The sequence below is a fragment of the Sinocyclocheilus grahami genome, unplaced genomic scaffold, assembly GCF_001515645.1.
Source record: "Sinocyclocheilus grahami isolate Dianchi unplaced genomic scaffold, SAMN03320097.WGS_v1.1 scaffold554.1, whole genome shotgun sequence".
Taxonomy (NCBI): Eukaryota; Metazoa; Chordata; class Actinopteri; order Cypriniformes; family Cyprinidae; genus Sinocyclocheilus; species Sinocyclocheilus grahami.
The window spans coordinates 349,636-366,120 of NW_015505733.1; the positions used below are offsets into that span (position 1 = coordinate 349,636).

Below are 16,485 nucleotides of genomic sequence, written 5' to 3' on the forward strand. Positions count from 1 at the left end.
TGAAAATAAAACAAAAGCAATCCCACATTCTCGATCATTTACAAACATACTGTATGAATTCTCCATGACATTTTCTGAGAAATCAGTGTGTATGTGACACATCATCACTCTGCAACAACCGTACTCAAACAGTGTACTATTAAAATATATTAAACCAGGAGTCAAGTTTAAACGGTCAATCATATTCACCTGAAAGATCAAGGTGGTTGACAATTTTACTAAGTATTGAATGAAAAGTCTATGACAGTTTGCTAGCTACACCAGCCCTATCCAGAATGTTGATAATGTAATTGCTTTTTTTTTTACACATCAGGTAAAATGTGTATTCATTTTATACCACAAAAAAGTTTCATATATTGATATCAGCTTAATAAATGTTAATTTACTGAAATCAGCATGAAATCATCATCAAAAATCTAGTATTCATAATGCCTCTCTTTCTGCCAGTAGTCTAACAGGCGATGTTGCATCAATGCAGTTGTTAAGCAGTGCTCAATGGGCCGCTAAAGATCTACCACCAAAACAACACAGACTTAAGGGCAGGTGGTCAATGGCTGTGAGATCAAATGTCCCAGCATAAGAACAGTCTCATTCGCTCAGTGTTCCCTTAAATTCTGAGAACAATACAAGGATATCTTCTCTGATTATTATGCCCAAAAAAAGCAAAACAGGTTTTACCATCCTCAATCTAAGATAATCAACCCCTGTTGTATATACCTGTGCAGTATTGTTTATGTTTTAAATGGTTCTGTTTCATGCAGAACAGCACTTTTAATCATTTTATTTTAAAGTATCCAGTGAAATTGCCAAATGTCTACGTGTTAGGCATTAGTCTCTAAACGTCTCTTTCCATGTATTTGATTGAGATAACTAATAACCATCTGTCCCTCCATCCTCTCTCTCTCTCTGTTGCGTGGCCGTTTTGATTGACAGAGTATATTTGGCATGTTGCCTCTGCAGCAGACAGCGAATTGAATCAGTGACATAGAGAGCCACTTAGCTCTATTTAATGGCAATCACAGACATATACACACACATACATGCTCACACACACATCTACACACACACACACACACACACACACATGTATATAAAAATATAGCACACAATCACAGAAAGCAGTTTAATGATGTATCCTCATTCCTTCGGGTGTAAGATGTGTAAGTTCTTAAAGGAGGCCATTTTTATATTAAGACGAAAAATAAATGTAATTTAGGATTTGGTTTTTAATTCACAAGTATCGAGCTGGCTAATAATAGTGTCCCAAAAATGCTATAGTAATAGCATGCATTTTTGGGATATGCACCACGGTAATAGTATTTTTGGAAGTACTTTGAGAATAACAATAAATGTCATAGCATACAGTATGAATATAGCAACCATTCAGCACCACAATAGATTTGGTATCAGAGGCAGTTTGCAACAATCTTAGAGAAATAACTGCAATGATGACAGGACTTAAATTCTGAAACTTTTACGTGGGACGTTAAGACTTTTTCCTATTAGTTGACTGCTAGTCATAAGTGCTATGATTTTGCTGTATTTTGCCTTTACTTGTAATGTAGCACTAGCACTTCAAAGGACATTTATATAAACAGCATAAGATCTCCAATCCATTATTTGAACTTTTCTCACGATTTAAAGGGATAGTTCACCAAAATTTTAAATTGTGTCATAATTTGTTGAGTTGTTCCAAACCTGTATGAATTTCTTTCTTCTGCTGAACACTAAAGAAGTTATTTTGAAGAATGTGGGTAACCAAACAGTTGCTGGTCTCCACTGACTTCCATAGTATGGAAAAGAAAATACTATATAAGTCAATGGGGACCAGCAACTATTTAGCTACCCATATATTTTTTAAATATCTTCTTTTGTGTTTTAGCAGAAGAAAGAAATTCATACAGGTTTGGAACAACTCGAGGGCGAGTAAATAACAGAATGACAGAATTTCCATTTTGGGGGGAACTATCCCTTTAATGCTGGTGGTAGCTGTTTGCTAATCCATGACATTTCATTCTAGAGTTTCATTCTTAGCATTCTAGAATGCTAAGTTAAGGCACAGATTCTGCGAGTAAAACACGTTGAATAAGGGGTTGCACTCTGGGAAAAGAGGATGCCATCATTGGTGAGGGAGGAAGAGGGGAGAGAAAGAAGAATCCTTTCCTCTGACTTACATCACTCAGTCCAGCCTCAAGAATCTGCAGGCCACTCTCCTTCTCCAGCTGTCCTTTCTGCTCAACTGTAAAAGAGAAAAAAGGGTGACTGAGTGAGAGCACATCAGAGGGTATATAGCATGTCATCAGTGCTGAGATGGAGGTGTGTGTGACAGGTGTGCTTGAGCTCATCTGACTGAGTATTAGGGAGTCTGTTGTTTAAAAATTACTTTCCATATTTGAAAATACTGAAATATATATGAAACGACAAATATCTGCAAGCAACAATCAAGAGGGCCTGAGGACAATGGAAAAGGATAAGAGGGTGTGCAAAATGCTCTTCAGGATTATTAGCACTAAGAAAGGATTTTAGTATGTTTAGGGCTCCAGGGAGACAGACATCTTCAAAAAATACACCAAGTAAAATGTGTTTTAGCCTGAAACCTGAAAGTACAAACATTTATCCTACTGTGCGAATCTGGGGGCAGTGGTTAAAAAAAGAGCACTGTGTGGTTGCAATAACTGAATTTACTTAGACCGCTGATGGATCAGAAATCCGAACCTTTTTTCAGTATGTGACTATTTCCAAAACTTTCAGAGCTTTTGTATTGAATAAAAGGTCCATAAATATGGCACCCTTTGTGTGGGCTTTGTATGTCAGAAGAAAAAAAATAAAAGGATTTATTTGCAGGTAACAATTTGTTTGAGACTGAGCAGTTGTGTCAGATGAAAAGAGATATCTGTTCTTTCATAACTTCTGAGAACACTAAAATCAGTGGTTCCTTTCAATAACGTTGTTTAATCCTTAAACACATACATAAGGTTAGCCATTTCAAGCGGCATGTCAAGTGCTGCATCTGCTGGCATGACAGAAACAGTAAAGCAGCATGATGTGTTACATATTGGCCAGTTTAACATTTGGCCTGAAGTAATGTTAGTTTGCTTACAGCCCCAGCAAACCAATTCAACGTGTTACTTAACTACTTAACATATTACAATTTGTGTTCATCCCCAATAGTTTCTCCTTTCCTCAACACAAACCCACAACAAATTAGCCTGAAGGTCAGCAATGGTTAGATTTAACAACTGAAAACCAAACCAAACCTAAGTCTGTGCATCTCTCAAACAGTGTTCATAAGCAGCGTCTCTGCTATTACTGAAAATGTATGTTTAACTGTTTCAAAAAAAAAGTTTTTGCATGGATAATAAAAGGTAATTATTTGGAAAAACATGGAAATTGTATTTGTTATTCAATTAAGTCAAGTCATATTTGTTTGCTTGGTCAGTGGTCTTTGATTCATTTGCTGTTGTAGACTGGAAGGACCTTTGAAATAACTAATAATTTAGTGAAGTGATATGGAAATGAAACAGTCAGTCGTCAGACCTAGACCTACTTCGTAGCTGTGCATTTACTGGAAAATAATTGCACACCTTAGAATGTTCATCAACCAATCAAGCATTAAATAGCCACGGTAATAAACTGTTGTAAATATTCTTTAAGAATTCAACAAAAGTTACTATACATTCTAACCAACACCCTTTCCTTTCATTACTCCATGACTGTCTGGAACACATGATTCTGATGACCAGCTTAGAGATAAAATACATGCTCAAAAACATTATTTCTGAATCATGCCATGCAAATTTATTTATTTTATTATAGCTAGCCACTGGGATAAATCAATTTTAGCATGCAACTTTTACTTGTCCTAAGGATGTCTTTGATGTCATGATGCTATTTTCATTTAGTGGCACCAAAGGCAGCAACTTCAATGTTGAAATTCTATATTTTTTAATTATTACTCTGAAACATTGCCAAGTTAATAACTGAGGGAAAATATATTACCCTCTTTTCCGGTGCTCTGTCTGGTTGTCAAAAACAAAAACAAAAAAAACCCCTCCACAATTAACAGATTTCAGCAACAAACAGGCCAGCAGACATGTTCATTACAAGAGGTGGGAATAAACTCAGTCATTTACTGATCTAAATGTGTGAACAATTACCTGCCATGTTCTATAAGCCATGAAGGAACATAGCACAACACACGCGTGAGAGTGTGTACACTCTAATACTGTATGTGGATTGAAGCATATTTTAGGATGATAGAATCAAACAAAATGCATTAGTTAAAAAAACAAAAAGCTCAACATATAAGATGAAACACTTTCTCCTACTTCTGATTTTCAGGCAAGTTGCTCTTTTCCAGCACAGCTTTGATAGTGCATTTAGAGAGAGAGAGTGAATTAAAAGGCTTTTTACAGATTACACAGAAGGGAAAGTAATTATACAGTGTGAAATTATAATTGACTTTGTTTACTTTGCCAGAGCAGGAACGAGAGACGGAGGGAGCGAGGTTAAGAGGCAGCACTGAGATAGTGGAGAGAGAGAAAGATATAAGAAAAAAAGACCGTCAGACCGTGGGAAGATAAGGCAAGAAAAGAGTGAAAATAAATGGCAATGCAAGGAAGCCAAGGCGAAGAATTTGGACAGAAAAGAGAAAGGGGAAAAAGAAACATTCTGAAGAAATACAGAACAGAACGACTGAGCGAAAAAAAAAAAGAGAGAGAAAGAGTTCTTTAAGTGCCCCCTGATGATGTCTATGCTAATGACACCAGCTGAGTTGGTCTCCGGAGCTGGTCTTGTCTGCTGGAGACTCTTTAATTAGGATTTTAATCTATCAAAGCCCATTCCTCTCGCCGTACACTCTTAATGCTACATTCCATATGATTAAGCACGATGCCTCAGAAAAGTCAACAAGCGACTCATCTCTCCTTACATCACCGTCTGTCTGTCTTTCACTCATGAAAGAACTCCTTCTCCCACTCTCCCGCCTGTGACAGCATTAACGCACGGTCTCTATAAACAGGTGTATGTGTGTGTGTGACAGAACGAGAATGAGGGAGTGTGTGAACTAAAGTGTCTATCAGCTGCTGCGGTTGAGAGAAAATGAAAGACACTTTTTTTTCTATTCTGCACCACAACATCACTTCTTGAGACAGAGATCATCCAAGCTCGCTAAACATCTATTACTGCCATATATATATACAGTTTTGTTGTACAGGCACGGAAATAGAGATGGCAAATATTCTCTCCGCTGTTTGTACATGGTCATTTTTGCCAGCTGAAAATGTTTTGCTTTTGCAACACAACAAAAAACATTATGATGTGACACTACTTAAATAATTCAAAAATACATAAAAAATGCAATTCATACAATAGCTGGCAAACAAGGTAGTTTGGTATAATGTTTTTTTTTTATTAAATAATAATAATAATAATAACTTCACCCCTAAACTGAGTATTAAAAAATGTCCAAACAAGAGTCATGTGATGCAACCAAAATCCAGAAAATTAAACCATAAAACAGGAACTGGCCACATGGAGAAGACCCATGCAGACCCTATTGACTGTGTCAAGGTCAAAGTCTCACAATATCACATAATTTGACCTTTGTTGGGCAAAGCAAGGCAAGTTCAGGTTTTTAAATATCTTATTTTGAAAATGTCTACGTCATTTTTGAAATCAAAATGAATGAAATCATGATTAAAAAAATGTATCTTGAAAAAAACATCTTAAAAATCTTTTCATTTCACCACTTGACATCTTTAAAGTATTAATTAAAAAAAAAAAAGTGATTAAAAATTTAACATGAAACCAACATGACTACAAAGAGTATATTTCTAAGTGTTTTAAGATTTTTTTTAAAGGAGATTTTTTTATATCTCCTTTTCTTTATCATGGCCAATCTTATGTCACTGGCCCATTTTTGTTAATGAAGTACCTGGATAATGTTAAATAATTTTAAGTAATCTAAATAAATCATACATATTTCAGTGTCACACTTAGGAATGTAGACTATATTCACATATGGTATACAAGAAGAAATACTGTGCCACTATCCATGATTTGTTAATGTCTTTTTCTCCGTAGAGTACCGAAGAAATGCTAAATGAGAGCAAATGCAACCATGTTAACAAACATGCCTTCTCACATCGCATATTCACACATGAGGGACTAAATCTCACTCTCACCTGCGCTGAGCTTTGACCCACTCTTGCGAATGAAACTGCACCCAGGCTAACCTTGTGTCACAGCCAATCCCCAGAACCTCTCAGAGTCTCCATTTATTACAGCTTAGAGACTGTGGAGGCCTCCTCCATCCACTTTGCACTCAGGCCTGTCTGCAGCCACTTTAAATGTAAATGAAAGGCTGGGGACAGAGTCATGCAGCCTGCGCGTTTCTCAGGGGAAAGGGACTTCATGAGGGTAAGATGTCCAGCTTTTTAAAAAATGCCTCATAAAGGTTTGTGATTTGTTGCATTTAGGACTGTATGCTGGATTTGGATGAGGTTCAAATGTAATGAAAGATAAACGGAGAAAAGATCTGTCCACAGATGATGACAGAAGATAGCAGCCAAATAATCATGAGCGGTGGTGGTCTTGCAAAGCTGCCATGGAGAGCAAATAACGAGGCCTTTAAAAATGAAACATATTTTCTTCAGATTTCATATATGACATTTGTCATATTGACAAATAAAAAATAACATAAGCCCATTTCAGTGCACTTATGTTACAATCTGTTTCACACACACACACACACATATTCTGGAAGCTGCACATTTCTAATTTTATTCAGTAAAAAATTGTGTTGACTTTCCAAATTATTCAAGACAGCCCATGAAAACACGTGTCAGGCTTGATTTTCAAGTTGTTTTTCAACTGCCTTTAATTGGCTATTGTATCAGTCACTATGGTTTTATTCCAGATACGCATTCCTTAATGTTCCAGCTGTTCCGAAGCCTCCATTGTACTAATAGATTTAGTTTTTGAAAGTCCTCTCAAACACATAAATAGCCAATTTAAATGCATTTCAAATTAATCTGAAATGTTTAGTTTGGAAAAAAAAAAAATCTTGTCAAACACAAAAAATAGCCCTTATCTATGGTGAGAGGTTTGGCTTCCTCAACCTCTCTGGCATATTAAGCCAAGACCAGTGTGAATGTTTACATCTCTACAAATTTAAACAGTTAAAATGAAACAGGTCTATCGGTGATACCATTTGTGTGATGGTATGTAGGTTCCAAAACTTGGTTGTAAATGTAAACAACAATTTATATCCAAAGATTCATTGGACAGGGAACAAGGACAACCTGTTCGACTGGCTCTGAATCAAGCTTGATTTGCCTGTGGGCTTTGAAGCAGGGGATTTTATTTAAACCACACTACTCATCAGAAACAAGTGCTACTTCTCTCTCTATGCTTGTCCTGCAAAGGTCAAGATGTCTGAAGGACTTTTGGAAATTGTGGCCCACTTTAAACAGAAAGTCGAGCATGACAGTAAAACGCAAACAAGTCAACAAAACCATTTGACCTGATAAAGGCTGGGCTGTGAATATATTTACAGTGTGTGTCTGATAAATTAACTTTGGTCACTTTGGTGAAATTGTTCAGGTTTCACTAAACAAGTTGTAGTATGAAAGCATTTACAGTTTTCTATGTTTTTTATACTGATGGCATTAGGGGTGGGCGATATGACCAAAATCTTATTTCATGGTATGAGAAAATGAATTTCACGATAACGATATGTACCTCGATATAGCTATTTTAATTTTATTTTTGTTATTAAAATTAAGAAAAAGAAGCAAATTACAAGCACAACAGAACAAATAAATATGAAATAAATGTTTAATTTATTCAGCTACAGTAGGCTAGGTTTATTTAACATGTAGTAAGAAATATTACAGAAATTGAATAAAGTGTATAAATAAAACACTGCATAATCTTCACTGTATGCATCAAACTTGATTAACATTAATCATGACAGACAGCAGCAGGTAAATAAGGCTGCTGTCCCTTTAAGACCGACTGCACTATTCCAATATACTGATACACATCCGGATTTCACCCAACTCTTTTACATTTATTTAACACATAACCGACTGTGTTTACTTGAATACTCCACACGACGGGCATTATGACATAACTGTGTGCGTATTTGACCATTCAAGCACAATAAAACACGAAAGAGATTTCGCGAGTTTTCGCGATCACATGCTGTCCGAGAGGGGTTTCAGTGCGCGCTCGGCTGTGTGTGAGTCAGCGCGAGCACCGCATTGAGTTATTTTTCACTGCTTATTGCACTTAATAACTCTACCAAGTGCGTAACACTCTTTCTTTTCTCATTCATTGATGTTTCCTTAGCACTCAGAAGGTGTATAACGTTTAAGCAGTACTATGTTATGCAGATATATTTGCATAAAGCGGAATACACGATATAGCAAAATCTCTAACAATAGACACTTTATTTCGCAGTAATGATATATACTGTCATACCGCCCAGCCCTAGACGGCACATTCAAACAGCAATTTACTATGTCATAATTTTATGCAACCATATTTTTTTAAAGAACACATTTTGCAACATGAATTTTATTTGTTTATCATCATCCTATACTGAGCTGAGGCCTGTGTGCATCTATTTCATTTTACAGAAGAGAGGAAGAGTGATTGAGACATTGGCCATCCCATCATGTCTTGTCTTTCCCCCGATCTGTTTGGAAAAATATGACGCCGTTTCAGGATGACAGAAAAAAAGCATTTTCTATAAAGCGCTCAAGGATCTTTTAATATCACATCTTCATCTCACCACCCACGTTCCTCTGCTCCACCTATTCACCCAATCAATCCATCCCTCTCCATGGCTGCCAATGAAAATGGCTGCAAGCAAAGAGATGATGACAAGTGCCTGCCCGACGTGGCTATATCAGTTATCGAGCAATCACTCCAGAATTAGAGCAGACATCATGACAGATGCCAAGCCCACCACATATGAAGCCTGTCTATATGTATCTATCACAGAGAATGAGAGAAAAACAAAAAGAGAGAGACAGAGAGATAGGTGGGATATATGAGGGATGCTTGTTTTTCAGGCAGACGGGCAGAAAATGTTTAGCAAATGTCATTCAAGTAGTAGACAGAATTTCGTCAACTAGGAGTTAATAAGCAAAAAATGCAGATGCTAAACGTGAACAGCATAGGATGGAGTAGACCACAATCCTTGCAAGAAATTCAAGAAATCTCATTAAAACAGATCGTGTGAATTAAAATTATGCAACAAGCCACGAGAGGCTATGTGTTACGGTGATTTATCATTTTTGTTCTTTTATTCATAGTAAAATCGCATGGTTTTAAGTGCTTAACAGCAAAGTGTAGCCTGATCTCACTGGAAATGCACAAAAACAGACAATATGTCACAATACTGACAACAAATAAAATGTTACAGCATACACACCTTTAAATAAGTAAAAATATTCATAACTCAACTATGTTATATTTGCATTAAGAATATATTCACATAGCTACATTTGACTATTTTCTACCAATCCATTGCCAGAAACGATGTGGTTGACACTCCAACACAGTAGTTTGGGGTGCTGCACCTGAACACTGGTTACTGTTTTTTTAAAAAGAAAAAATTGTGACAATGCAGTGTGTAGCCACAACTTGACGCACAAAATCACATCAGAGGAGATGACAGGCAAAAGTATGACACTCTACTAGGGGTGTGCACGAATAGTCGAATATTCTATCTGCAATAAGTATTAGAAAAATAAAAACACTATTCAAATTTCACTAAAATGTTGCTTTGTTGGCTGTAAATGCGGTAAATCCTTGATAAATCCTAAGCGCGCAAACTTTGTCAAGTGAAAGTGAGTTATCACTAAAATGAGGAATCATGAAATACAAACACCGGAACGACATGACCAGTCGAATGAAGAAAATCAGCGGCACATCACTGCATTCACTACTGCAGGTAGGCAAAGATGTACCTGAGCAAGTCGAAAAGACCAGTAATTTTCTCTACAGCCGGCTTTATTTTAATTCGTTAAATGCTTTTTTCTGTACATTTTTTGTGTGCACACAATGTTTAAAGGGGTCATATGACGTTGCTAAAAAGAACATTATTTTGTGTATTTGGTGTAATGAAATGTGTTTATGCGGTTTAAGGTTCAAAAAACACATTATTTTCCACATACTGTACATTATTGTTTCTCCTCTATGCCCCGCCTTTCTGAAACACGTGGATTTTTACAAAGCTCATCAGTCTGAAAAGCGAGGTGTGCTCTGATTGGCCAGCTATCCAGTGCGTTGTGATTGGCCAAATACCTCAAGCGTGTGACGGAAAAGTTACACCCCTTACCATACTGTGATGACGTGTCTGGCCGGAGCGACGAGACAAAAACATTAAAACCCATTATAAACTAATCATTTGTTGCATCCAGTGGGGACATAATTACGGATTATAATGACTTATACTGTCTTTTTACGCATTGCATCGCACCGCGTAAACATAAAACCATGTCTGCATTTGTGATCGGAGAAATTACAAACGACAAGCGCTACTCTACATTGCTCAAAACTTGCGTTTGAATCATCAGTGGCAAATTCTTTAAATATAAAAAACTTACAGTCTGTGAGTCAGAACATCAGGCATTGTAGTCTACTCTACCAGGATCAGAAAACATTCCTCCATAAAATGCGCTGCACACATCTGAATATTTGGGTTAAAATGTTCTGGAACAGTGTTGTAAATACAACTTAACCAGTGATTTCTAGTCGTGTCCTCTTTTGGAAGGCCAAACAAAGTAATTTTGCTTTCACAACGAAACACAGTGTTACACACGGCGGGCTTGAGCGAGCGGACGCCGGAGGCCTAGAGTGAGCAGCGGCTGGCGAATTCAACGAAGGAGTGGCCGGCGGGCTTGCGGCAACCGCATGTGACGACCCCGCGCTTCGTCCACGCCGAAAGCTGATCCGGCGATCCACAGCGAGAAGTTGATGTATTTCCTCACCGACCAGCACGGATCAGCTCCAGGCATGACAAAGCGGATATCGCTCTCGTTTGGAAGACCAAACAAAGTAGTTTCGCTTTCACAACGAAACACACAGCGCCTTCACGACATGGCAGCAGCAACAATACTACAGCGAGAATAAAAGTTACACCTTCTTTCTTTGCGTGAACATTTGGGTGGCGTTATGCAAATCTTCCCACATCGTGACGAAGACATGTGCGGGCGTGTTAGAACGAGTCGTTTTAGGTAGGCGTGGTTGACTCTTAACTTTTATAAATAATATCTTTGGATTTGAGACTTTAGTCTTTGCAACTTTACAGATCTTCTTTATGCACCAAGAGCTTGTAACACTTCAAACAGAAAGGAAAGACTGAAATCGCATCACATGACCCCTTTAATGTTTTCAAATGGAAAAATTTTTTTTTTACTGACAGTAATTTTTACTTTCTATAGATATAATAATATTATTGTGAATTCCTTTGGTCACAGTGATCATGCAGTAAAATGATGGGACAACATAACAGCCCTAATATGCAATATGTATTTATTAACAAGTAAATAAATAAGTTTTGTGGTTTTTGAGAAAGACAGAAACTTGCAACATTTATCACAGATGTGTGATTTTTTGTGTTGTACAGTTGCTCCAAACATGATTCATCCAAGCAGTATTTAGACATTAAGACTGTGACGAGATGGGCGGGGCTGAGAGCCATGGGAACGGAGCGAGGCCGGTGGAGTAATTGCGAATGCGCGACACCTGCGCCACTCACCGGTCTCGAGTCTCATGGAGGAGCTCCGGAAGGATACAAAGGAGGAGTGACGACAGGGAAAGACGAGAGAGGACCAGGCCTGGATTTTATTTTGTGTTTTGGTTTTGTTTGTGCGCGACAGTCGTCCGCGAGGGGCTGTCGCGCTGTTTTGAGTTTATTTTATTATTAAAGTTTGTTTAAATGTTCGCCGGTTCCCGCCTCCTTCTTCCCGACCTACAAACGTTTGTTACAAAGACTATCTACAGTATTTCATAAACAGAAGAAAACCCACTGACATTACAGACAAATGTTCAGGAGTTGAATCCCCTCCCTCTAAGCCCAAATAGGTGTGTTTACAGGCACATCATCTTAATTCAACCCTTTCGTTCAACATAAAATGACGGTCTTGCTTCATTTGTATCATGGTCACAGGGCTTGTTGTGACTCAGGCGGAAAAACAAGCACAAATTCAAACTGCTTTCTCCCCCTACCCATTTTAAAAAGCGAGCAATCATCTCTCCTCCTGCAGTAATGTGTCTCGCCCTTGTGTATTTCAGTGGTGATATGACATTGTGCTGGCCTGCCTTTGATAAGCCAATGAGATGGAATCAAAGCAAGAAACGTTCTGCTCTGTGTCCACCAATGAATATTAGAGAGAAAATGAGATGTGATAGTGGAAGTATGCAAAAGAGTGAAAGCTTGAAAGAGAAAAAGAGAGGGGGAGAGAGAGAAAGAGAAACAAAGAAAGGTGCTGAATGAAGATGGAAGGGCAGAAAGAGAGACGAAGAGACGGAGATGAAAGGGGAGAGAGACAATAAGATGAAGCAACTGACAAATGAGAGGTGCAGCAACAAAGAGCTGGTGTTTGAGCAAGCAGCTGATCAGTTAGCAACAAGCCACACAGACTGTCTTACATCTCACTGCCACGTCTCAGCCTGCATATCTGGAGAAAACATTGAAATACAGCCTCACCCAGAAAAATGTCAAAAAATAAGAGTAGTTTAATATGGTTAATGCAGCAGTGATCTGGCCATATGCAGTCAGAGCTAGATGCAAGTAAGCGATTGCATATGTAATGGCTGAAACTGCAGGTTGCCGCCATACTTTAGAATCAAAGCTGTTCAAAAGTTCAAAGCCACATTAATGGTATTCAACTCTAAAGGCAAAACCCAGGAAACAGTGAGCAGATCCGGATCAGAATTTGGCAACAGGCAAAGTAAGCAAACTGCCTGGTGCAAACCAGTCAACTAAATACACAATCACTAAAGAAACTGTGAAGGATATTTAAACTAAATGCTGAGCAGTGATAAAGGTTATATAACATGTGTCCATTCACTTTTTGATTACTTATTTTCCTTGTTAGTAAGTGTTCGCACCCATGTTTGCGTGCTTTTTATTTAAAGAACTGAATCATACTTGAGTTAGGGTAAGAAGCTCCCCGAGGTACCTTAAATTTTTCTCTTGATCATAACCAGCACAAACCTCATCAACACATTTAATGACACTCTTCTTAATTTTGTCATTTAATTTGAACATCAACATCTGTAAGATTTAGTCAGTCAAAAAAATATAGACTTTATTTTGAAGTGAAAAGATAAAAATTAAAATTCAGCCGTCATGTTCAGCCCTCCTCGTGTGAAGACAGATGAGGTAAAGCTCTCTGACTCTACCTGCGTGACTCCAATGGGCAACGACACCAACAAGGCACAGTAGTATCTTTCCACATTTTCTGGATATGCTGCTGTCCTCATTCGCTGAGGTACTTTTTGGTGACTTCAACATCCACCTTGAGAAGCCACATGCTGCTGACTTCCACTCTCTTTTAGCCTCTTTCGACCTTCAGCGACTCAACACCACAGGTGCCCATAAATCATGTTACCAACTCGATCACACGCAATTGTATCACAGATAACATCTTGGTCAAACCCTTGCATGTCTCAGATTATTTCCTTATTACTTTTAATCTACATCTACCTTAGTCCTCACCACCAACCCCTCTGCCAGTTTCGTTTAGATGAAGCCTAAGGTCTCTTCCTCTTTCTCGACTTTCCTCTGTGGTATCATCCTCTCTTCCCACCCCTACCCACTTCTCATCATTAGATGCAAATTATGCCACAGATATGATGTTTTCTACCCTAACTATCTGCCTAGACAATATCTGTCCTATTTCCTCCAGACCAGCACGTGCTACTCCCTCCAACCCCTGGTTAACCGAAGTCCTCTGCGAGCATCAGCTGATTTCAGCAGGTATCAGTCACTGCTATCTTCATTCTCCACCAAAATTCATGCTGCCAAAACTACCGCTTGCAGAAAATGAAGTCTCTAAACTTATCCTCTCCAGCCACCCTACCACCTGCCCTCTAGACCCAATCCCCTCACATCTCCTCTTCTCACAGGCATTTTTCCCACCGCATCCAAGGAGGCTCAGGTAACCCCACTGCTTAAAATACCTACACTATACACCTCACTTGTTGAAAGATACAGGGCCACTCTCCTCCCTTTTAGCAAAATCACTTGAACGCGTTGTGTTCAACCAAGTGTCCTGCTTCTTTTCACAGAACAACCTGCTGGACAACAACCAATCTGGATTGAAAAGCGGCCATTCAGCTGCTTTTTTATTAGGAGGCAGTTATGGCACTTTTTCACTGCATTTATGGCTTGCTTTGGCTCTTTTCCAATGCACGGCACAGCTCACTTTCTAGCGCTTTCCACAGCATGGTACGGCTCGGTACGGCTCGGTTAAATAGTACCACCTCATTTGAGGTTCCAAGCAAGCCGTATACTAAAATGTGATGTGTTAACACTGCAGATCACTGAATGGCTGTCATTAGATTTGTGACACGAGACACCAAACCCGCTATCAGCAACAGTCACCACAGTATCATTCGCATGACTAAACGACTTGCTTTTTTAAAAAAAAGAAAAAAAAGGGTTTGGCCCCTGTGTCATGTGTTTGTATCTCCTTTTAGATTTTTGCATATATATTTTTTTTTCTTTTCTATAGGGTCGAAAAATATATATTATATATATATATATATTTATATATAAAATATATATTTTTCTTTTGTGTCTTGCATTTACAATGATGTCATGGCAGTTGACTAATGTAATCTAATCTAATCTATACTAACTAATCTGTATTTGCATCCACTTTGAAATGGTACTAACTGTGTACCAAACAAGTGAGCCAAGCCGTACTGATGAGGTGGCATTTTGTGCTATGACGTAAATGAACAAATGTTTCTATTTATTCCCCTTAATAACACATAGGCTGATGCATCATCTTTCTGAGACATAGAACGCATGTCACACCTCTGTTCATCAATTTGCACTGGCTACCAGTAGCTGCTCGCATTAAATTCAAGGCATTAATGTTTGCCTACAAAACCACCACTGGCTCTGCACCCATTTACCTAAATTCATTACTTCAGAGTTATGTGCCCTCTAGAAGCTTGCGTTCTGCAAGTGAACGGCGTATTATTGTGCCATCTCAAAGAGGCACAAAATCACTTTCACTGACTTTTTCATTAACTGTTCCCTCCTGGTGGAATGACCTGCCCAAATCAATCCGAGCAGCTGAGTCCTTAACCATCTTCAAGAAACGACTAAAAACACATCTGTTACACCTTTATTTGACCCTCTAACTCTAGTACTTTCTATTCTATTCTATTTTTATATTTATCTTTTTTTTTGTTTAATTTTTTATTTAAAAAAAACAACAAAAACTAACAAACTTTGTGTGGGTGTGTGTATATGTGTGTGTGTATAATATATGTATGTATGTGTATTTTAATAAACATATATGTTAGAAATATATATCTGTGCGCATGCGCTACCTTTAACCGGTCAGCATGCAAAACGAGCGCGAGTGACTCAGCAGGAAAGTGTACAGACGTATCGTGCCCTGTCAAGCACGTTTTGAATATGCCTTGCCGTCATGATCAGAATCAGAATCAGAATGAGCTTTATTGCAAGGTATGTTTACACATACGAGGAATTTGTTTTCGTGACAGAAGCTTCCACATTGTAACAGAATGACAGTGTAAAATGTTCTGAATCAGCGCTGTCTGAGCTTGACGAGCGCGCCAGCTCGCTTCCCCCGTCTGCGCGTCCTGAAGCGATTGATCAGTGCCGCACCTCCCCCGACTACAATGTCCAGCAAACATCCGAAAAGTCGAGTTCTAGAGTTCTCACAAATAATAATGTAAATGTAAACAAATGTTGAATTTTGTATGTTCCTGTATGTTACTGTCATATTACTAACTTAATCGCTCTTTATTTGAAGTTTATGTACACGATGTTCATGCTTAAGTGCAGTTTGTGTAAATTACCTCATCAGCAGTTTTGAGTATAAAAGTGTTTGCCATTTCTAACCACTAGGTGGTAGTGTTGTTATAAAATGTATTGTTGTTTATAATATTTAACCTGAGAATTTAATAAGAAAATAACCTATTCGATAAACTGTAATGCCCGTGTGCAGCTATGGACGAAGCTAATCAGACCCTTTGTTTTGAATGACACCCCTTGAGGAAGGCTAGATATCAGACCTCACCTAATACAGTCCTTTCACTCCAAAACAATATACCAAAATACTGCAAATAAAAACAAAGAACATTTTCAGTAAGATATTAAAGATTCAAGAGACTCAGTTGAACATAAACTGATCATTAAAATACATTATTTACTGAGACAATTTTCAGAAAACTAAACTGAAAAAATGCACTCAGTAC

General features: G+C 38.1%; 1 protein-coding gene across 1 annotated transcript in view; it reads right to left on the reverse strand.

Moving 5' to 3' along the window:
- The window catches only part of LOC107556068 (receptor-type tyrosine-protein phosphatase N2-like), a 213,019-nt gene that overhangs the window by 79,569 nt on the left and 116,965 nt on the right, over nucleotides 1–16,485 (reverse strand). Inside the window, exon 12 of the mRNA XM_016239058.1 lies at nucleotides 2,175–2,239. Coding sequence (XP_016094544.1) covers nucleotides 2,175–2,239 — 65 coding nt within the window. The remainder of the gene's footprint in view (nucleotides 1–2,174; nucleotides 2,240–16,485) is intronic.